Source organism: Emys orbicularis, chromosome 13 (assembly GCF_028017835.1).
Source record: "Emys orbicularis isolate rEmyOrb1 chromosome 13, rEmyOrb1.hap1, whole genome shotgun sequence".
NCBI lineage: Eukaryota > Metazoa > Chordata > Testudines > Emydidae > Emys > Emys orbicularis.
The window spans coordinates 29,715,945-29,739,644 of NC_088695.1; the positions used below are offsets into that span (position 1 = coordinate 29,715,945).

At 41.6% G+C, this 23,700-nt stretch overlaps 1 protein-coding gene across 1 annotated transcript in view; it reads right to left on the reverse strand.

Annotated features, from left to right (window-relative positions):
* Nucleotides 1-672: 672 nt before the first annotated feature.
* LOC135888276 (protoheme IX farnesyltransferase, mitochondrial) overlaps nt 673-23,700 on the reverse strand; it is a 159,789-nt gene continuing 136,761 nt past the window's right edge. Inside the window, exons 6-7 of the mRNA XM_065416083.1 lie at nt 18,014-18,246; nt 673-1,079 (exon numbers count right to left, since the gene is read on the reverse strand). Of these exons, the coding sequence (XP_065272155.1) occupies nt 673-1,079; nt 18,014-18,246 (640 nt within the window). The remainder of the gene's footprint in view (nt 1,080-18,013; nt 18,247-23,700) is intronic.

Below are 23,700 nucleotides of genomic sequence, written 5' to 3' on the forward strand. Positions count from 1 at the left end.
CAAAGTGCTGAAGACAGACTAGAAAATAATCTGGGTTCTCTGAAAATATACGAATGTGAACTGAATCCTTGTGAAAGGTGTCGGATTGACAGTCCCGGAAACTGAAGTCCTCCATTTAGTCACAGAGCAGGGATGGCATGACTGGGGCAAATGCAAGCTTCCCCCTCACTACCCTGCCAATGTGCCTCAAGCCTATTCTGGACAGAATACCTGCTCATAGGGGGCTAGAGGAAAGCTCAGTATCCAATGAGTCTCCTGGGCTTCCTCACTAAGAATGTCAATGATGAGGGCCCATTGTGGGGCTGGTGCTTCTGCCATGTAGATACCTGCTCATTTCACTCATTCACCTCATTGCACTGGTCACCAAACTCATTTCACATAGGCTAGCAGGAAGCCAAGGGAACATGATTCCTTTTTCACCTAGGCTGGATTTTAACTCATGACCTAAGGAGTGAAAGGGGCTTTGATCCCAATGACCAAGCCCATGAGCCATTTAAGTCCCTCCCTCTAAAAAGAAATTAGAAAACAATTATGTAAAGTGGTCACCGGGCACAAGGGATTCTCCTTAAACACACTGCTATAGATTTTCCCGCCCATAATTAGCAAAAGACCCTCTGCTTGAAAATAAAAATAGGTGTCATTAGCTCTAATTGACATTAAGGCAACCCGATTTCAACTGAGAAGCTCGCTTTTGTCTTCTTTCTGTATCAGGGATTTCTTACATGTGAGCATGAGAAGCAGAAGCATTGGTAAGTGCCACAGGCTGCAGAAGAAAAGTTTCCTGGAGCTGCTGCGATCTGCATCCCTGTAGAACCGAAAGCCGAGGTAGGAAATGTACAGGTTGATAGGGAGTGAAATGAGCGGAAAATTCCATGTGGTGACATCGAGGATGGGGGCCATTGTTGAGAGTCCAATTAAGGCCAAGCAGTGACGCAGAGCAACCCGCCGGCACATCGCAGGGTGAGTGACGGACATCATGCAGTATCCTCCTCGTGAGTAATCCTCCCGGAGGCCCCAGCTCAGGGCATTGAAATGAGGAAACTGCCAGGAATAGAGAATTCCTCCCAACAGCAACGCGCCTGCAAAAGGAAAGAAAAGGAAACATGCATTAGAGTGCTCATCTTAGATCATAGCAAAGGAGCACTGCATACAACATTTCAACACCTATATGGAGCTTACCCATACCACCACGTGCTACCACTGCAGAGTTTATGACAACTGCCCCCCCACTCCCATGGAACTCATCACATCACACTCAAATACTGTAAAGAAGTCAGGGGATATTCTTTGTTTATCAGCAATTATGTGTTTTTTGGAGATTTTTTTTTTAAACTTGCAAATGGTGTTCCTTAAAATAATTTATTTCTGATGCACCTGTCACCTCAATATCTAGGCACCAGTTCAGTTTCCACCAGGGGGTGATTTGTTGAAACTTAAGAGAAGTTTGGTAGAAGAATTTTTTTCACAGTCTCTAGGACACAAACTTATCTCTCCCAAGTTCCCTAACTGGAGCACCCAGAGCAGGAAAAACACAGTAGAAGGAAGGAAGTGTGTGACAGGATAAGCAAAAGTTATTAACAAGATGAGTCCTACTCACTGATATGCAGTGAGAAAAGGAACCTATGCAGGAAACAGGTCACATCCTGAAAACTGTGATACCAGTGATGACAAAATAATTCAGAGGCTCAGCTGGAGTTTCTCCTTCATTTTGTGAAGACTGCAAATTGCTCACAGGTGTAGATGCTTCTCAACTGCTTAATCATTATATCCTCAGGTGGCAAAGTACAAACATGGCAGAGCGGAGCAGAAGGCAGTGGAGAACTGCTTACTTCCCAAAAGCAACTCTGAATACCGTCTTTAAATACAAAAGCACCTACTGATGTATTCTTCAGGAACTCCTAAACATACGTGGGACCTGATCCAAAGCATGCTGAAGTCAATGGGAGTCTGATTGACTCCAGTGGGCCTTGGAATGGGCCCTCAGACTGGGCTATATACAGGTGTGCCCCTCATCCACTCTAACATCACCTGTGAGAGTTCAACCTGTAGAGCCATCTTGGACCTTGCCTGTTGTTCCCTTCTCTTCTACCTCCCCTCCACTCCAGCCGTGATATCCTATTTGCATCTTCCCACCTCCATGTGTTTGTCCTTTCGGGGAATGACTTCCCACTTCCGAGCCCAAGCTACCACCCTTTCTTGCTCATCTAATGGAAGCAGAATCAGGCTCGAACATCAATAGCAAAATTTGGCTTCAATCGGAGGAAGGTCAGGTCCTTTACTCCTTCCTAAAAGTTTCTCTCTTCCCAGAAGGAGTGAGTTCATAATAACTAACACAGACTAAGTCCCACCTTCACAAAGGGACTTGGCCACCTAAGCTCCACATTTAGTTATCTAAGTCCCAGTTTTAGGTGCTGATGTGATCCACAGAATCACCGGGGCTCCCTAGGTACCTAAGTTTCTGCCTCTGAGCATGTGCACTGCTGCTTCTCTCAAGTGTCTGGATGCCCATCTCCCACCTAAGCTTCAGTACGATCCATGAACTGGGGGAAGACAGGTGGAGAAGTGCCTGTTTTGCCAATAGGGCCTATCCAGTAGGCGTGCTCTGAGCACTCCGAAGGGATCAGATCCTATTCAAAACCCAGCAGGAGGAGAAGCAGCAGCCCACCTTTTAGCCCAGTGGTTAGAGCACACACCCAGACCTAGGTTCAGTTCCCCTCTCAGCTCAAGGAGGAGAAAGGATTTGAACAGAGGATTTCCCACCTCTCAGGAAAGCACTCTAACCACATCTATTCTGATGTGGGTCGCTCTCAATCTCTCCCATTGAATCTGCTCCGCTGTGTATAAATACAGTCATTAAGCCTGACAGAGAGAGTGAGTATGAGAATGACTCTATAGCCTGGGTATTAGCTACCCACCCGGGAGGTGGCAGACCCAAGGTCCAGTTCCCCAGCTCCAATGATTCTTTAGTTATTGATCAAAGAGCAATAGATGTGAAGTGCCTAAGTCCCTTTGTGGATTGGGGCCTAAATTATTTCCTCAGTGATTCAGGTCTTCTCTAGGTCTGTTTTGGTTGTGAACTCCTTGGGGCTGGGAATGTCGATCTTTCTGTCTTGTAGAGCATAGTGTCGTTGTAACCCTCCTCCAAATAATAATCCAGGCTGGTACCAAGGCCCATAGCTCATACCACCCCAACCAGCCAGAGGATGTCACTGCTGCATCATCAAAAATCTAAATTTAAGGGCAGTTTTCTAGCTGCCTATAAGATGCCTTGAGAGACAAGGTGGATGAGATAACATCTTTTTTTGGACTGGTGAGAGAAACAAGCGTTCGAGCTTACACAGAGTCCAGACCTGAAGAAGAGTTCTGTGTAAACTCAAAAGCTTGTCTCTATCTCACAGACAGAAGTTGGTCCAATAAAAGATATTACCTCACCCACCTTGTCTCTCTAATATCCTGGGACCGACACGGCTACAACAACACTGCATATAAGCTGCCTCGGCAGTCTGAGCATTTGTCTCACATCTTTTGAAATGTATGAATACACTTTTCCATTTTGTGAGTTCCATGTCCCTGGAAGCTGCTTACATTAAGTACAGAGACAAGGAAGGGCTACCAGAATGGGAATTCAGATCCTTCGACAATGTAGTTAGCAGGAGAATTACAGGGAAGCATGGGCTAAGATTTTAAAATGTGATTAGTGATATTTGGGTATCCAACCCAAGACTCCTTAAAGGGGCCTGATTTTCAGAAAGGCAATGTTCAACACTTTCTGAAAATCAGGACCCTTTAAGCTGATGAGTTGGGCACCCAAATATCACTAGTAACTGTTGAAAATCTTGGCCATTTTCAAAGTCTGGTGAGATACAGGATTGATGCTTCTTCACTGAAATCAAAGCAAGTTTCTCCACTGACTTTGAAGGGCAGCAGAATTGAGCCTATAAACAGTACACCCCTGTAGTATTTGTTTCTTTAGTTTTTTCCTATTCAACTGAAATACTTGCTCCCGAAGGCAGGATACCAGACTTGATGAACCAAAGACAATAATACTCTGCACTTACACAGGATTTTTTATCTTTAAAGGGCTTTACAAACATTAGCTCATTATTTCTCACAACACTCAGGGAGATAAGTTACAATTATCCACCACAGGGGAAATGGGGTAGGGACAGAATCAGAGGAAGAATTAATACATGCAAGTTGTTTCTGGTTCCCCTCTCTTTGATCTGGTATGACAAGCCCTATGTTCCTGTGCCTTTGGTCTGTAACAGAGAGTCTTCACTTATGAAGTTGTTCAATCTTTGGTGTGCAGCCAACCCCCAAAAAGCATACAAAACCTCAAACACACTGGAAACTCTAGTAATTTCCTCACTATAACACTACGTTTTCAATTAAAAAAATCATCTTGAGGCAACTTTTACACACAAACTAACCAGCCAGAACTACTTTGAGACTGAATTCCCATTTGCAAAGATCTGGTTTTAGTGTGAGCGCCTTTGGAGTTTTTAACTACTTTTATTACATCACTACTTCAGAAATAACGGGTATTTTATAGAGAAGCTAAACAGTAAAGCAATTTAACAGGCCATTATGGGGATTTTAATTGATCCAATCCTGGAGCTACATTTCCCCCCCTGATTTTACTGGTGATCCTTTTGTTAGTTTTCCATATGCCTTGCTGACTTTGTTGGGTTTCCAAAGACTGCTAAGTGTCATGTACATGTTGACTTAATTGGAAAACAGGAGAGGACGTACTCTAGTGTCAAATGAGCCCTGACTAGGGACCTTACAAACTTCCAGCCAATGACAAGCATTAAAAGACTCGAATTGCTTGACAAACATTAACTATGTCATAAATATGCCAATGGTGTTTGTAAGCAATGTTATTACATGAAGGACTATCGCTGAAGAATGGGCCGATTCACTATTCTATAGACTGCACTGGTTTCCCTATGGAGTTCTTGATAGCTGTGGATATAGGTATAACTAGCATAAATGATCTCTCTCTATGGAGTTTAATTATGGTGGGATCAGATTAGTTAGTTCACATCCATGATACACTGTTGGCAACTTCTCAGAGTTGTCACAGTATGATCCAAGGCCTAGCTGGTTCATAATTGTAAGAACTGCCTCCCCCCCCCCCTTTTTTTTTTAAGAGTTTGTTAAAGCCAGGAGTTTGGAAACACCAGTTTAATACCAGAAATACCCTGGCCTTCATAAGCTCCATGGTTTCCCTGTGGCACTGATAATAGCGGTGAATACAGGTATACCAATTTGTAACCCTTATAAAATCTTTCAGCTTCTCCACAGGCTTTATTAACTGGGAGCCCACAAATATCAAACTCTTTGGACTTTTTTGCAGAGTTTCTAATAGTAGTGAGTTCAGGAACAGCCATGACCATTGCAAACTCCATTCACTTCTCCAGGTGCAGATCATTACAAATGCTGATGATTTGGCAGAGGAATTTTGTTAGATTTCTGAAACTCCATTGCCCTCCCACCATTGCAGTCATTTTCATCAGTGTAAAATGTGACCATTCTGACTGGGATAATTTCAATTCCCACTTTGCCCTGGTTTAAATGATCACATAAGAAATAGGGTAACAGAAAACCAGGTCCAGTCTCCATAAACTTAAAGGCAAAGTCTGTGATTAACATTAAACTTTAGTGTCTAAGATTTAACTGTTAGCAGTTTTCTTACTGCTTTAATTTTAAATATATTCTAATAGCAATAATACATTTCTTGACAAATATAGCAAGCTGAGACATCTTTTGAATTTTTTGTTTAAGTAAGATGCAGCCAAAACGTTAACTATTAACCAAGTTTGTTTGTTTTTTCCTGTCTGAAGAAAGGGTTACTGTTGCTTGTTAAGGTTTTGGGATTCCATAAAATGTTTCTTATATAGGGGAAAGTGCAAAGTCCTAAAACATTTCACAAGGCCTCATGGTAAGAAATTGTAAGGTGCCAAAAGCGTCTTTGGTCAAAATTTGTGAGTGATGAGTGATTTTGGGCTCCCAAATGGACACACCCCTAAAGGGTCTGATTTCCAGAAAGCACCGAGTACTCGCCCTCTGAGAATTGGCTCTTTACGTTGTCAAATTGGTCACCCAAAAATCAAGCCAACCAAAATCACTAGTCACTTTTGAAAATCTCCACCTCTATTCTTTAGTGTCTACAGAATGGGTCAGAATAACATCTCTGGATTATTAGTATTTTCATTATTTGTAATACCGCAGTTCCAAGGAGCCGTAGTCATAGACCAGGACCCCACTGTGCTAGGTGCTGTACAAACACAGAACAAGATGGTAAATTCTCCATTTATCCCCAGAAAAGGGACAGTATAGTCGCAAAGGGCCAAGCCACCCCCAAACTGCCCCATCATTGTGCTTCAATGACTATTTGCTAAAGGGCCCAAATCTCAGGTCACTAGAGCAGTTCAGTCTCTGGGCCTGCTCAGCCCTTGGACTCTGCCATTACAAGTAACAAGGTTTTTTATTATGTGACTACCTGTGGAGTAGAATCTGAACTTTGATAACTGATTCTCTTCACATAGGGCACTGGACAACCATCAGATGTCAACAATGTCTGGTCACTACCAACCTGGGCCCTCATTAGAATCAGTGACTCAGACATGAAAGGTTCTACTCTCCATTACTAATCCCCTGAATGATCCATGCCCAATAAGGATAACATAGTCTGTTCACATTAACTACAGGAATACTGAGTTGCGTGGCTAAGACAAAAAGTCAGAAAGACATCGCAACTGCAGCATTATTTTGAACAGACACTGCTTTTTTTAATAGGACAAAAAAGAGAAGTCCAGACCCAGCTCCTCACCCACTTATTGCAAAGGATGGCATATTCCAGATACTGTTTGACATTAATATCTGGACGATATTATATTTGTTAAGCAGTCAGTTGAAATTCATATCCAGCATTTCACTGACTTACATACAAACTATACACTGTATAGTGATGTTTTCATCCACCATCACAAGGCAGCCACCTCTGGGATTAAAAGCAGCAGCTGTTAAACAATGCACAATAGTTTAGGACAGGGAGAGAAGAATACTCTTTGCAGTTAACTTCTCCCACCATGCCCGGAGGGAAACGTTTGAAGGCAGGCTATTGCAGAGGAGGGATTTGGTCATTTTTAGCCCTCTTCCTCTTACAAAATGAACATGGAATTTTTAGTGATCACAAGTGATCAGGACCCCCTGCTCTGTTTCATCTTAAAGATGATACCTCCAGCAACATGGTGTCCCTGAGTATTGCTTAAATACTGACTCAAAAAAGGGGAGAGGGCCACTTACTGGCAGGAAAACCCACTTGCACGAGGTGGTGGTGTGAGAGGTGCCCCATCTAATTATTGACCTGGTCTGGCATCAGCAGTAGCGCTGCAAAACTTTTGATGAAATTGTTTCAAATGGCTTTGTCGTCATTTGGGTGTTTGCTTTATAAACCCCAAATATTTCTTCTAACAATGCCTTATTTCTTGTACAGAGATTACACCAAAGAGATATAAGCTCACTAAATGCACATCAGCCTAGAAAGGTTCATGTAACATGCAACAATGAACCGCATTGGCTAAAAGAGAAGGGATCGACATCTCCACTATAATGCATTGGATCCACTGCAGCGCAGGGAAACAAAGTGATCTCAGGAGTACAGAGACCAGTACATGCATTACATTCCTGGAAATGCACTAAGAGCATGAACAGCTTATTCTCTACCCCTACCCCACTCACTGCTCTTTTGACTAAGTGGAGAGTCTTCTATTCCTTAAAAGCATGGTGGTTTGCAGAACACTGGTTACATTTGTATGCCCAAGTTGGGGCAAACAGGTGTTTTATGTCATCAATATAATAAAAAAAAAAGGGGGGGGGGAAGTGTGATCTGGAGTTGCAGCTCAGTATGGATTTGCTCCCTTTTCTGTCTCTTTTTGGCCCTGCATATGTATGACTGGGAAGTGGCCAGCTAGGCATGTAAAATAAACATAGAATGGTTAAAATATCAGCTCCAAAACAGATGTTGAAATCTTATTGCATTTCCCAAAGCTGGTGTTTACTGCCTTGGCAACCTAAGAATGCTGTTTTGCTTAAAGCACAATTTTAGTAATTCTTCTGCCTGGAATAATGTGAAGGAATTTTAAAATTATTTCCAGACTTTGGTAGCTGACTGACACATTAGGGGAAAGCACCGGCCTTTCGTCTCAAGGAAACGGGGTACGAGTTTGGCTCATGTCAGAAGTGAAAGGTTTGGAAGTCTAAGCTTAACTTTTAATGGACTGTAGTCAGAAAACAACCACACAGAGCAATCCTTGATCTGACGCAACTGGCTCTCCTTAGTTAAAAGATGTTGAACAAATTACTCCTCTTTAATCCAGACAAGGTAGATTAGAGCTGGGAGACTTGGATTAGTCCAGCTGCAGCCATCTGCCTATGGGTAAACATGATTTTCCAGGCTTTGTATTCCTCACCTTTCTTAATTCATCCTCAACTCTTTGCAGGAGTCCTGCATGATGTTTATAGAAAGTTACCCACCAGAAAAGGCATTTGAAACTCCCTGAAAGACATCTTTTATCCCTTGCTTACTCTCAGTTTTGTGTTTGTTTACGGCCAAAATTTAACATGCCCATAGGCACTTTCCTTTGAGAATCTGGAAGTGTGCAACCGTTGTAGGCCTGGAGAAAGATTTTAGAGTTCAGTTATGGTATCTTGTCTTTCCCCATAACTTATCTTTCAAGACGGAGATTCAGTGCAACACAGGCCCAAACTGTACTCTTCCGAGGACTTGGGGACAGGGCCGGTGCTACCATTAAGGCAAACTAGGCGGTTGCCTAGGGCGCCAAGATTTGGGGGCGCCAAAAAGTGGTGCCCCCAGTTTTTTTTTTACAGCGTTCCTACGCCCCCTCCCCGAGCGCGCAGTCACCACTCCACTTCTCCCGCCTCCCAGGTTTGCAGCGCCAGTCAGCTGTTTGGCGCTGCAAGCCTGGGAGGGGAGGAGAATTAGAGCGGGGGCGGCGTGCTTGGGGAGGAGGCGGAGCAGAGGTGAGCTGAAGTGGGGAGCTGCCGCACGGCTCCCTGGTGGGGGGGAAGCTGCCGCGCGGGGGGGGGGGGGGGCTCAGGGCAGGGGGGGAGGAGCTGTCACGGGGGGGCACCTCAGGGCGGAGGGGGGGGCAGGGAGCTGCTGCAGGGCTGGGGGGGGGGCGCGCGCAAGGTGGAAGTTTCGCCTAGGGTGCGAAACTTCCTTGCACCGGCCCTGCTTGGGGATGAACAACTATGATTCTTAGGTGGATGTGGAAGCTGATTCCTAAAGTGGCATTACTGTCAGTCTTCAAAGACATTGGCTGTTCTATCAATTTACTGTGTATACGCTACACAGCCATAGTTAACATACATACATACATACACACACACACATATATGCGCTGTCAAGCGATTAAAAACATTAATCGCGATTAATCGCACGATTAAAAAAAATTAATCGTGATTAATCACACGATTAATTGCACTGTTAAACAATAATAGAATACCGTTTATTTAAATATTTTTGGATGTTTTCTACATTTTCAAATATATTGATTTTAATTACAACACAGAATACAAAGTGTACAGCGCTCACTTTATACTTATTTTGTATTACAAATATTTGTGCTGTAAAAAACAAAAGAAATAATATATTTCAAGTCACCTCATACAAATACTGGAATACAATCTCTTTATCATGAAAGTTGAACTTACAAATATAGAATTATGTACAAAAAATAACTGCATTCAAAAATAAAACAATGTAAAACTTTAGAGCCTACAAATCTACTCAGTCCTACTTCTTGTTCAGCCAGTCACTCAGACAGACAAGTTTGTTTACATTTGCAGGAGATAATGCTGCCCGCTTCTTGTTTACAACGTCACCTGAAAGTGAGAACACACATTCGCATGGCATTGTTGTAGCTGGCGTTGCAAGATATTTACGTGCCAGATGCGCTAAAGATTCATATGTCCCTTCATCTTCAACCACCATTCCAGAGGACATGCGTGCATGCTGAAGACGGGTTCTGCTTGATAACAATCCAAAGCGGTGCAGACCGACGCACGTTCACTTTCATCATCTGAGTCAGATGCCACCAGCAGAAGGTTGATTTTCTTTTTTGACGGTTCGGGTTCTGCAGTTTGCGCATCAGAGTGTTGCTCTTTTAAGACTTCTGAAAGCATGCGCCACACCTCATCCCTCTCCGATTTTGGACCGCACTTCAGATTCTTGGGTTGAGAGCTGTAACTATCTTTAGAAATCTCACATTGGTACGTTCTTTGCGTTTTGTCAAAGCTGCAGTGAAAGTGTCCTTAAAACGAACAACATGTGCTGGGTCATCACCCAAGACTGCTATAACATGAAATATAGGGCAGAATGGGGGTAAAACAGAGCAGGAGACATACTATTCTCCTGCAAGGAGTTCAGTCAAAATTGAATTAACGCATTATTTTTTTAACAAGCGTCATCAGCATGGAAGCATGTCCTCTGGAATGGTGGCCAAAGCATGAAGGGGCATACAAATGTTTAGCGTACCTGGTATGTAAATACCTTGCAATACTGGCTACAAAAGTGCCATGCAAACTCCTGTTCTCACTTTCAGGTGACATTGTAAATAAGAAGCTGGCAGCATTATTTCCCGTAAATGGAAACAAACTTGTTTGTCTTAGCGATTGGCTGAATAAGAAGTAGGACTGAGTGCACTTGTAGGCTCTAAAGTTTTACATTGAGTTTTTGAGTGCAGTTATGTAACAACAACAAAAAAATCTACATTTGTAAGTTGCACTTTCACAATAAAGATATTGCATTATGGTACTTGTATGAGGTGAATTGAAAAATACTATTTATTTTGTTTATCATTTTTACAGTGTAAATATTTAATAAAAATAATAATATAAAGTGAGCACTGTACACTTTGTATTCTGTCTTGTAATTTAAGTCAATGTATTTGAAAATGTAGAAAAACATCCAAAAATAGTGAAGAAGTTTCAATTGGTATTCTTTTGTTTAACTGTGATTAAAACTGCGATTAATCGCAATTAATTTTTTTAATCATGCTTAATGTTTTTTGAGTTAATCGCGTGAGTTAACTGCAATTAATCGACAGCCCTATATATATATATATATATTCAGTACTGTACAGCAAACATATCCCATACATCTTTGGGCATGATTGTATCATCTGCATCACAGCTGCACTGCCTTGAAACGCAAATATTTTTCTCCTTTAACCTGATGGCAGAATTTTCTTCTTGGGAGGGAGAGATGGAGCTTGTGATCCTCTCCCCTCAATTAGCTTCAGGGACAAAAAATAGCTGTTTGGGGTGCGTGAGTTGGCCTGCATCATATTATCTATGTACAAAATGTTGCATAGGGATATTTTTAAAATAACGTCATTTAGGAAAAAATGCAGGCTGCCATTTAATTGTCAATGTCCACTGTTCTTTTCGGGGGTGGGAGTGGGATTACCTCCATACAATAGAAATCTCCATGTGTGACCATAGAACATTCTCAAGCATAAAGGCATCTCGGAGTTGTACATTCAGAAGTCTTAGCAAGACTAACTGGTGATAGAATTCCACTGTATTTCACAGCTCTAATATTTCTGCAGTGGTGGCATGGTAAGCCTTCAGCCGGCATTTTTTTCTACTACAAACAGAATATACTATTGATTGTGTCAGTTGACATGTGAGCGGCTGAGTAGCCTTGAGGAGAAAAAAAATGTATCCCTTCTAAAGCTTGTTGCATTTATACAAGGTCTCTACACTGCACACAATAGGACTAACTATCAATGTAGCCCTACATGGCTCTATGCTCAGCCGCCACGTTCACTGATAATTGTGTGCTTTCAAGGTTATATGGTTATGTAAACTAATGGCAAGGGGGGAAAAAAATCCCAAACCAAAAAGCTTCATGGTCATGGGTTTCAATAGCCGTTTCTTTTGAAGGATGGCACAAAGGACCTGTGGAACAGGACTGCTTCAGTGGAGCAATAGACTTCTGTGCTGGAGTACATAAAGGGAAGGGAATGTTGTATCTGTATATGAACTGCAAGCAGAACAAAAGGAGGATCTTAAATATTCACTGGAAATGGGAAATAAAGGTAGCAATGAGATTTCCATCTTGAGGCTTTCTTTGGGACAACCTCTAAAGGAAACAGTCCTATAGATTTCTTCGGGTGCGTTTGCCATTTGTATATAATATCTGTATGTGTGTGTACATACACACACGCGCTTCTGAAGGCCTCATAGTTGAAATATCTTTCAGTGTGAATGCAAGATGACCCTTTGCTCTTTGTGGAAGACCCAAATTAGAGAGAAAGACATGGGTAAGTATGGAAGAAGCAGTTGGCCATATTGTTTGTGGATTCTCTGGCAGTCTGATAAAGGAATTAGTCCAAGGCTGCTTTAGAAGAACAACAATGACCTGCTCTTTTGATTAATCTTAGCTAGCTTTAGTATCGTGTCTATTGCCTCAAACGTGACTGTGTGGAGTAATGAAATGACTCAGACGTTCACAGGTGCAAGTATGTTTAGGGAGTATCTGCAGAAGTGTCTCAAAGTAACATTTTCAGCCAAGTACTATAAACTTCCATAGCCACATATGGGGTTATACTCAAAAGCACTTCAGCCTTCCTTTGCAGCTACTAGGCTGGCTCATTGAAATCAAAGAGTCTTTACTGAATCCTGCTGCTGTTTTGGTGCCCCCTACTGGAAAGTGTGGTTCCCAGACTGGGGCACTGTGACAGCTGCCCCACACAGTTCAATATTGTTCATCTGGAAGATGAAAGCACTGTGCTGGTAACAGCTGTGCATGATGCATAGAATTGGGATAACAGTGAATTTATTTGACTTTGATTTCATCTTTCAGACTGAGTCAGTCCCCAAAGGTGCCTCCATGGTGGAATCACCACTTCTTTTGTGTCTCGCATGACCAAAAAAACCACAGAATAATTCACTGACTTTTGTCTTAAATTTAAAACAGCTGCCTACTAGCACTGCCCATCTGCCTCAGTTTTTACCCACACCGAGCACACTTCTGGGCCGCCAGCTTCCTATGCTCATATGTCAATGACATTAATCTCTCTACCTTCCCATGAAACAGAGTAAGAACTCCTTCGTCATCTTGTCTTTGAAGAGAAGTGAAACCCTAAAAGACTTGATTTTGTTAGCAAAGACCCCAGCTAAAATCCTCAGGAACATTATAATCTAGTCTTGCTCTGGGCACCAAAAGCTCTCACAATAGACCTGCATCCATGTCAATAGGCTTTTAAAAATTCAAACTGTTTAGTCAAAAAGACAGTGTGAAAGAAAGAAAAAAGCAAAGGGCTATAATGTTTATTTCAGCCACAATTATGTTTTTGCGTTACCTCCCTCTTCCTGGCAGACAAGGGCTATACAGGGAAAGGTATCAGAAACTGTCGTTTGTCAGGTCATGCCACAGCCCCCTCTCTCTCCTTCTCTTCTCTTTTTTGTTACTAAAACCATCCATCTGCCAAATGTCACTTGCAGATAAGAACTGTCCATTTTTAAATCCCCATTTGTAAATAGATGTTGGCTGACATAATTAATGTCTACCATACAACACAATTTGAATTACAAAGTAAAGGCAATTTAAAAATCAGCCTCCACATGATTACCATTGATACTCAGTCTATAAATTCCATAGCCCCAGGAATTATTTAAATTTCTGAAAATGAATGAAAATCAGTACAAGATGTCTTTCAGGAAAGAGAGACCAGAAGTGGAGCATCTGAGATAAACTAAATAGTCTCTTGAGATAAACATTCCTTGGTGCAGTAATACCTATGGCTCCAGGCCACCATGGGGCTGCAATGTCTGCTACACTGTCAAGACTGTTATCTGCTATGCCACTGCCACCTACTCAGAACAAATCCCCTTAACTGATAAAGCACATTATGCTGAAGACCCCTGCTTGTCAAGTCTATCGAACTGGGTGGTTTATATGAATGCTGTGGCACTGAACTACTCCGTTCTAAAACCTGAGGAGGTTTCAATTGGTTGGGATCAAGCCACCACTGCATCAGTGTATGGAGTTCATTGAAATGAAAAACCTTAAGGCAGCTCGTGGCCCTCTGGAGCTGGGAATAGTCACTATACATTCCATTTTGCTATATTTGCTAATTAGGAAAAAAATCAGTCAAAACTGACAATGAATATTTCAAGCAACAGGCAGGCAGCAGCATGAGTGTAATTTAAAGCACATATGTGGCTGTTCTCTTTTGTGCTAAAATAAATAGCTCTGTTATTTCCTAAAGACGTCTGTACTACTGAACAACTATAAGTTCAACAGTCACTCATGTATCATGGGCAGAAGTGCTTAATGTGGGTCTCATGAAGGAGAATCTAAAACAAAAAGGAAAGCTGTACCAATTCTTTGCTCTGACCTTATCCTAACGCTTATGATTTAAAACAAATTTGCTGTGATTCTCCCCTTCATCAAAGTGAAACAAGTCACTTCAGGGCCTGGATTTATTAGTCAAACAAATAACCTTTTATTTAACTGGAAGGAAATAGCAACACAAAGGAACAGAAGGAGGGGCTTTCAAGGAAGCAAATGTGGCACTGCAAACCACTGTCTGGCAGCCAAGCTATATATAAATAGACCAGATATGTGATGGTGAGAAGCATGTGGTAAGTGGCATTTATCATACATCTTTGACTACCTCACCTGCATTCTGCTCATCCCTAGGACTTATGTTCACATTCCAAATCTCCCAGCAGTTTCAAATGGGCACCATTTAAAAATACCAACTTTCCATAGAAATGTTTCCTTCTTTCTCCTGAAATGTGTATTCTGTCCCAAATTACACTGGCCCAAGTTCCAGGCTAGACGATGTTCACTGACATCTTTAAGTGCTGATCTCTCAAGACCCATCAGGGCTAGAAATGGCAGCAACAGGCCACTGGACATGTTTTGTAAAGCACTTTGAGATCTACTGATGAAAAGAGGCATATAAGAGCGAGGCACTGTTATTATTGGAAATAAGAGAATCCCAGACTTCCAGTGGGAAATGCAACACTTACTTCTTACCTTGGAAGTTGCTGAGACACTAGCCTTTAAAGTTGTGGCATTTTAATGTGCATTTATTTTGGAAAATAAAAATAAATTCCTAAATGGACTTTGGAAATAAAAAAAGGCTGATCAAATCTGAGGCTTCTGGAACTAAACCTGACTTATTTTCTTTACCTCTGCTGAAGTATAGATCTTATAAACGCTGTTTCAAAAACTGCACCTTCAGCTCCAGAACCGCAATCCGGGAAGCGTCTTAAATTATGGCAAAGGAACAACACAATCTTTCAGCAGTAAGCCTTCCTGAACCATGTCAGTGACGTTTGCTGTTTTCTGATATATGGGAGCAGGGCAGTGATGGCTACACAAGTTTGCCCACCAAAGAGGGAAGTGAAAGAAGTTCTATCCTTAATGACTACCTTTGCCATAACTAGAAACACATACAATAATGTGATTGCTCTGAACACTGGTGCTTGAGCAGATTGCAAGGGGAGAAAATCCACAATAAAATGTAAACCCAAGAAATTCCAGGGAAATGGTGAGTAGCTCTCTTTTCATTAGTGTTCTGACTGCCCTGCTACACATTCTTCATTGTTTTTCAGCCGGATATTCAATCCTTTTTTTAACAAGGTGCAAAGGTATTTTCACACCTTTACCTAAAAACAGGTTAGGTCTGCTAGCTAATTACACTTCATTAACAGGTTCCATGACCTTGGCTATGTGGGTTTAAGAGAATGGGTGCATATGCTCATATATGTGTGTGAACACACATACAAACCTCTTACAGAGGTCTAATCCTGCAAGGGCTGAGTTCAGGGTGTTCAGCACTAGAGAACTGAGCTCACAGTGAAGTCGTTTTCCACTATTAGTCTATTTTCATTATAAAGAGGAATGCAATGCACTGAAGCAGTCAATTCTAAGTCACTATTATCCAAGGTTTGCTATACGTGAGTTCCACCATATAGATTCATATTGACCCATACCATTTCTGCCGAGCAAGCAGCTCAGCCTCACCCAAACTAACTGTGAGGCAAATGTAGGGAGTTCTACCTACCTGGAATTGAGAATGTGGAGTTACTCTAAACACTGTGCAATGGCATACTGATACATACACAGAAACATAGTGTGACGAAGTGGGGATTTCCCCTTGTTATGTTGTATGTGAGCCTATGTGAGTCTTACTGTTTTGCATGAATGCTGTGTGCGCGCCTCAGTTTCCCTGTGTATTGCACCAATGTCTAGGTGGTGGGAATAAGGGGGTGTGACTTTTCTGGAGGCTGCTCCAGCTGCCAGGCCCCTGCCCTGCCAGTTGCTTCTCCTCCGGCCTTTGAATCGCTTCCAGGCCAAGAGTCATCTGGTCACATCCCCCTCCTGGGTCTCAGGTTACAAAGAGGCGGCTATAGCATCGGTGCAGGCAGCTAGAGCAGCCTCCGCAAAAGTCACACCCCCTTATTCCCACCACCTAGACATTGGTGCAATACACAGGGAAACTGAGGCACACACAGCATTCATGCAAAACAGTAATACTCACATAGGCTCACATACAGCATAACAAGGGAAAATCCCCACTTCGTCACACAGAGGAATTGCCAGACTGTATCAGACCCAAGTTCCATCTAGGCTAGTATCTTGTGTCTGACAGTGGCCAGAACTAGATCTATTTTACTACTTTTTAAATATACACAAATATTTATTTAACATTTTAAAAATAATTCTCTTCTCTTCAGTAACACAGAGCTTCCTACAAGATCTCATAGGCATTCCACAACACAAGATTTCATCATCTTTCCTTAGGCGCCATGATAGAGTGAACGAATTAAAACCAACATGCCAAGTAACGGGCAGTTAAGAAACTTTCAACACAGTTCTGAATTAGAGCTACATCAGAATAGATTACATACAGAGGCAATTCAGTCTGATTTCCAAAGCAAGTACTAAAAAAATGAATGGTTTGATAAGGACTTTGCATGGATTTTGAGTATTCCTGTTTAGAATGCTGGTTGTTGCAAGCAGTACAAGAAAAGTCTTAAACATGCCAAGTAGTGAGATGGGTGCATGCTAAACAATTCCATAATCTACATCATCCTGCTAAACTGATTTACATAAAATAAATCCAAAACGATTGTTACATTTCTCAATGGGCCTGTTACCTGAACTACACGAGTTTCACTTGAATATAACAAATTAGTGATACTTTTAGGCTGTACGTTCCTAGCTGGCAGGAAAAACAAGCTCCAATTGTCTCAGAGTTTAGCTTGTGAACAGATCAATGTTTTATATGTGATGTAAAAATAATTCACAGTTACTTAAAGGAATCTCCACACCTTCAGGAGGGGAAAAAAGGAACTTTGAGAGTTTAAAAGGAGGCAGTTAAGCAATCTACCAATAAATTAACATTCTAGGATATTTTCTAGAATGTGGTGAGATAGTGGTACACCTCACAGGACTTTTCCTGCAGAAACCCTTCAGCCCCCCCTCATCCCATGACTGAAGTCAGCCTAACTTGATCTGTTTCTATTCTGAATTTCTATAACATTTTGTTCTATTCACAGCCCACATGCTGAGTCAGTGCTCTTCATCCTGATTTTTGTTCCCAGACAGTCTCAGCATATATTCTATGGAACTCATCCTGCAACTGGTCCTTTGTCTCTAAAGCCCTCTAAAGGCAGAATGACAAGATCTCTGTTTATTTCTTCAGTCCTAATATGGTACAGTGCCATGCATGTTTGCCAACACAAACATGTCTTTATTAACTAAATGAAATACAAACCAGTTTTTGTGGCACTGTGCTACAATATGTATTGCATCATCCTACGCTAATACCTGTGCTTAAGGGAAACCAATAGTTTTTGTCTCCAGGGTGGTTATTTTCAGCTGTCTCAAATGCAGTAATGGCAACCGCCTGTCTCTCTGCCTGTCTCTCCAAATATGAGACTTATATTTCATACTCACCAGCATCAAGGCTGCCGGTAGCTGCAGTCCAGCCCATGATGGGGGGAATGGCACCAACAACAGCTCCCACCCACGTGTTGACGATGCTCATTCTTTTCATTGGTGTGTAACAACACGTGTACAGGAAAATGTTGAAGGCTCCCAGCGCCCCAGTGAGAGGATTTACTCCCAGGGTCAGCAGGGCGATTCCTGGAACTGCACAGGAGGCGGCAAAGGACACTGCAAGCAGAGGGCTGTAGGGAAAAAAACAAAAGCAGAGGACACACATTTGTTAGCAAAAGAGCCTGCGGTCACCTGCTATTCCATCCCCATATCTCTTTAGAGCAAAAGCTAAGGTTAAGGTTGCAAAACATTTTCCATTTACAGCATTGTTTCCAAGATGCTTGTAGCTTTTTTCAAAAATGTTCTTTTATGGCTGAAATTTCCACACTCGACCTCCGTCCTAAGGTGAACCTTTCTAGAAAAGCTGAGCCAATTCCACTGAGTGGCTTTAGAGTTATAACTCATGGGACAAGGTTACCAGAGAAGAGCAACAAGAATGATTAAAGGTCTTGAGAACATGCCCTATGAAGGAAGGCTGAAAGAATTGGGTTTGTTTAGTTTGGAAAAGAGAAGACTGAGAGGGGACATGATAGCAGTTTTCAGGTATCTAAAAGGGTGTCATAAGGAGGAGGGAGAAAACTTGTTCACCTTAGCCTCTAAGGATAGAACAAGAAGCAATGGGCTTAAACTGCAGCAAGGGAGGTTTAGGTTGGACATTAGGAAAAAGTTCCTAATGGTTGTTAAACACTGGAATAAATTGCCTACGGAGGTTGTGGAATCTCCATCTCTGGAGATATTTAAGAGTAGGTTAGATAAATGTCTATCAAGGATGGTCTAGACAGTATTTGGTCCTGCCATGCGGGCAGGGGACTGGACTCGATGACCTCTCGAGGTCCCTTCCAGTCCTAGAATCTATGAATCTATGAATCTAGTTCTGATTCTAGTGACCAGTGCTGATAACTCAAAAATGCCTGACCTGTGTCAGTTTATAGTACTTTTCATGTAAAGAGTCCTCACTGAGAATTAGTACCTTAACAATTTGGTAGCGATCTTAGTAAGTTGTGAACATGTGGAGCAAGCACATCAGGAAAAATGCCTCAAGTTTGTGTGTTTAAAGCCACTGAAGTAATCAACATTCAGTGTGGCAGAGAAAGTGAATTGTTGTGGCTTTGTCAGAATTTCAGTTGATTACAACTTTTGCAAGGTGCTTTTTTGGGAAGGTTTGAGAAGAATCAATTCAATTATTTTGGAGTTTTCTAAATAGAAATAAGCAGTTTTTTGGATTTACTAAAACATGGCTGAAGTTTCCAAGTTCAAACTTGGCTGGTGTATAGTGCTCACCAGGGAAAATTTGACAAAAGAACTTTACAGCGACAAAATCAAATTAAAATTTGTTATTTTCTGAGAGCAACGGCAACCAATTGGTTTCCATTAGAAACTCCTGTTTTCCAAGGGTCAAACTCAGAGAAGGAAATGGTAGTAACTCTACTCAAGCTCCACTCACAATCCCAGAGTAGCTGGAAGTTAATGCTGACAATTTAAATGGCCATTATTAGGCTTCAGAATAAACACCCAATGAGATGGACAAAGGCAGTTCAGACCATACTTAGACCAATTATTTCAGTCAGTCAGCAAATCCACACTGTCTGGGGTCTCAACCCTGGTGCCAATATAAGGGGCCTGAAATTCCATTCACCTGGCTCAGTGTTACACCATTATCGCTCCACTGACTTCAGTGGAGACGCACCTAGTTTACAACGATGCAAATGAGAGGAAAATGTGGTGCAAGTGGAAAAGGCTTCCCTCTGCTTCAGTTAGTGGAAAGGGAAAACTGGCAGAAGAGTGGGAGAGGCATGAAAGGGAGAAAGGTAGTTCTGTATTAAGTTAGCCACCTTTAATAACCTGTACGCTTTCCAGTACACATTTTACAATAAAATAAATACATTTAGCTAAACGTTTACTGGGAACAGGAATAGAAAATACACATTGACAATATAGCTGAGTTAATAACACTACAAGAACCTTAACTTTACAATTCTAGACTCTTAAAACTGTACAGCCTTCACATTCTATTATCGTGTTTTGCATTCAATATTCTATGTGTTTTTAGCAGCATGCTTCGCCCCCCATGAAGTCTTTAACCCTGCTGTGTGCTTTGCAGCCAGCGCTCCATGCTCAGCTGTGGAAGTCCGGCTAGCAGTGAAGATGAATTTTAATAAGCCATTGTTAATAAAGAAGCTAAAGGTTTAGTTCTGATTTTTAAAGCCCTGGTCAGGCCATTTGCATCCCAGCATTTTATAAATGCTAGAATAGTCAGAACTGTTAAGATGGGTAAACTTCAGGTCGAAATGTTGGGACTAAATAAAAGACTGTCTCCAATTTAAATTAAATTGACTAAACCAAGAGTTTGATGACATGCAGGAAGATAATTCCGCCAGCTTTTCAAATCCAGCAACAGATTTTAGATTACAGTGTGGAGGGAGTGTCATCATTTCCTTCAAAGATAGCAGTATGCAGTCCCAGTGTTCTTGGTACATTACAAATATAGGCAAGGTACTGTATTGTCATCCATCGACAATGAGATGTAGATTGAGAATTTTGCTAATGAGTAACACTATAAAAGGACCATACGGTGCTGTGTGTTCTTTAGTTTTACTGTTAGCTGTGGTTTTTTACAGGACTGCAGCAGAATACAATATGCACAGTAATTTGCCTCAATGCTATGTCTACACATGCTACAATTTCTCATCATTGCCTCTGCACAGCAAAAGCCTGACTTGGCAAAACAAATATAACTCATTTAGTTCCTGAGTAAGGTAGAGTTGGACTGTAAATTCCCAAATGACACATGAGTGATAAAGAAAATGTATATCTACTGCCGTGAAGCCAAAGAACCAGCTTCAGCCCTTGCACGCCATGTAGCCCCGATTCACTTCAATGGGGCATTAATGAGGGCAGAATTTGGCCCAGCGTGGTGAACACTGCTCTCGCTAATAAAGAGCAGTGACTCCAGTCTGTCTCTTCATTCCAGACTAATGCTACACTGATCCAGTGGCACAAGAATAGCAGCAGATCCAGGCACTTCACCATTCCCCGTGTGCAAAGCAAATGGTAGAGCTGCCTGCGAACAAGCCTGGCACCAGAGGGAAGTCGATTAGTCTGTTCCTCCTGCACAGTTGACATGGCTCAGAAACAGTCCTGTAATACCAATGCTGAGTGTAATACCCAGCCTATCAGCCTCATGATACTAGAACTGCGAGCTGCTATCAAGAATGGCTATTTTTTGGTTTCTGTCATTGGGTGTGAGAGGGTAAGACCTTGCAGATCAAAATAAGTCACAACAGGTCGCAGGTACGTCTGGATAAGAGAGAAGCCTGGTGGTTAGAACACGAGACTGGAATTCAGGAGTCTTGGGTTCTATGCTGCGTGGCCTTCGACAAATAATCTAACCTGTAAAATAGTCATCATGCTAAATGACCTCACAGGGGTGCTGTGAGGCTAATTAATTAATGTTGGCAAATTGCTTTGAGATGCTCAAATGAGACATGCTACAGAAGTACAAAGTTAGTGTATAATCATCTGGGTTATGAAATAATTTAACCTTTTAAACTGGGACACAGGATTGACTAATATGCTTGCTGGTATTACACACTGGCACTAACAAATAAGGAGACTGGCTATATGAAGGGATGAGTTTGGTTGTGAGCTCATTCCCTAGCACCTGGACATGGTGGAGACTTGCAGTTCTGCACAGAGCCACAATAGCTGGGGATGGCCATTTCGTGCTCTCTAGGAACGCCTGTGCTTCACCCACCCCTTCTGACCAATGCTTGGGGTGATATCTGGCTCTAGAGGGTAGATCCCTACAGTAGGGGATATTTTTTGTGGGACCGTGTTGTGGGTGGCATGGAAAAGACAGTGATGGGAGAAGGACTTGGAGATTTCTTGGGAAAAATAATAGAAAGGTTTGGACCTCCACGTAGCTGAGTTTTTAAACATCTGCCCCGCTCGTTGATGATCTTTTTGCTCAATGATTCATTGGCACTTTAGTGGTTGGTTACAAAATAAAAAAAAATAAGTGATTCAGCGATAAATAATTCCCAACCCAGCTTAACACCAGACTCAGCTATTTCTGATCTTTCCACAAAACTAACACCAAAACCAAGCCCAAAGTACTATCATTATTATTCAAAAGAGCAATATGTGCAAACTGCAGTTCCTTCAGGAAAAGGTAAATATTTAGTGTTTGTTATTACAATTTTCAAAAATGTTCACGGCTGCCAGTTGGTCAGAGCTTTGAGGATGTTACTTCCCAAGGGAAATATACATCTGCTCTGAGAAATTCCCACCAAGAAGCTGAGAGATAGGAGATGACTATTACAACTGCTCAGGGAAATTTCCATCAGGATGTCCTGAGATCTCAGACAGACCACTAGTACAAGCACTTCCCAGAAGTCACAAAGTAGTTTGTACTGGTGCTTAAAGGAAATGCCCTTGACAAAGTCTAGGGCACCATTTTTTGGCCTGTACAAAAACAACTTTTTTGTTTATTTTAAACCTTTCCAATAATGGCAGATAATATGCATACCAGCGTGTGTGTGCATGTATATTATATTACATTCATACTTAAATGTACTCATTGTTACAACTAAAGGAATTAATATCCTTAGTCAGTTACTAGTTAACTAATCCCTATGTAGAAAATAAAACCCAAGAACAAATCCTCTTAAGGATCCAGTATGCAGGAAAGATACTTTTACATTAAAATAATTATTCAGAAATGCAGACAAAAAACTACTCATTCGGGCGCTTGATTAAATACAAAAGTGTTTCCTTGGAAAGAAAATGATCAGTTTTAAAAAGGATTTAAAATCTAAATTTAAACAGTATTTATTTGAATGCTATTTTCCAAATGTCAATAATATTCTGAGCAGCTATTGTATGTAAAGCTATTGTTTGTGAGACAGTGTATAGATAACACTTCTAACTTGCCTGTTTAGGCAAAAGAAAAACCGTATTTAATCCCCTCCCCATCTCCATATCTAACAACGTATCACAAACAGAACATTCTCTATAGATAACCCTTGACAGCATGTACACTAAATAATCCATCCATCCTCCAGGTATTTATTTCATGCTCATCATGGTGGTATCTGAGTGCCTTACCAAACTCAAGAACAGTGGACTACACAAGATTAGAACCGTCTCTTCTCTATTTCTCAATTCAGGATAAATCAGTGTTGTCTGAAACTAAATATAACAGAGATCTTTAAATTCACCTGACTACTCACAAGCAGCTCCAAGTAGGGAGATTTCATTCACCATTCGCTGCTTGACTCTCAGGCTCCCTTCGCTACAGGTGCTACACATTCGTATTCACTATACTGCTACCTTTTACCAGACAGCACTGCAAGAAGACACGTGTGGTCAATGTGCAATGTATATGTGGCACTTGTTGACCTCCTAATACTTATGAGGTCTGCCCATGCCACCCATGGACAAATCTTGTGCCCACATAGGCTAGGGGAAACTGCTATACCCCTATCTATGTATTTATACTGTGACCATCCACATGGTAAAGCACTGCATTCATATATAAAAATCTTTCACCATGATAGATGCAAGTAATAATGCACAAGGGTCTG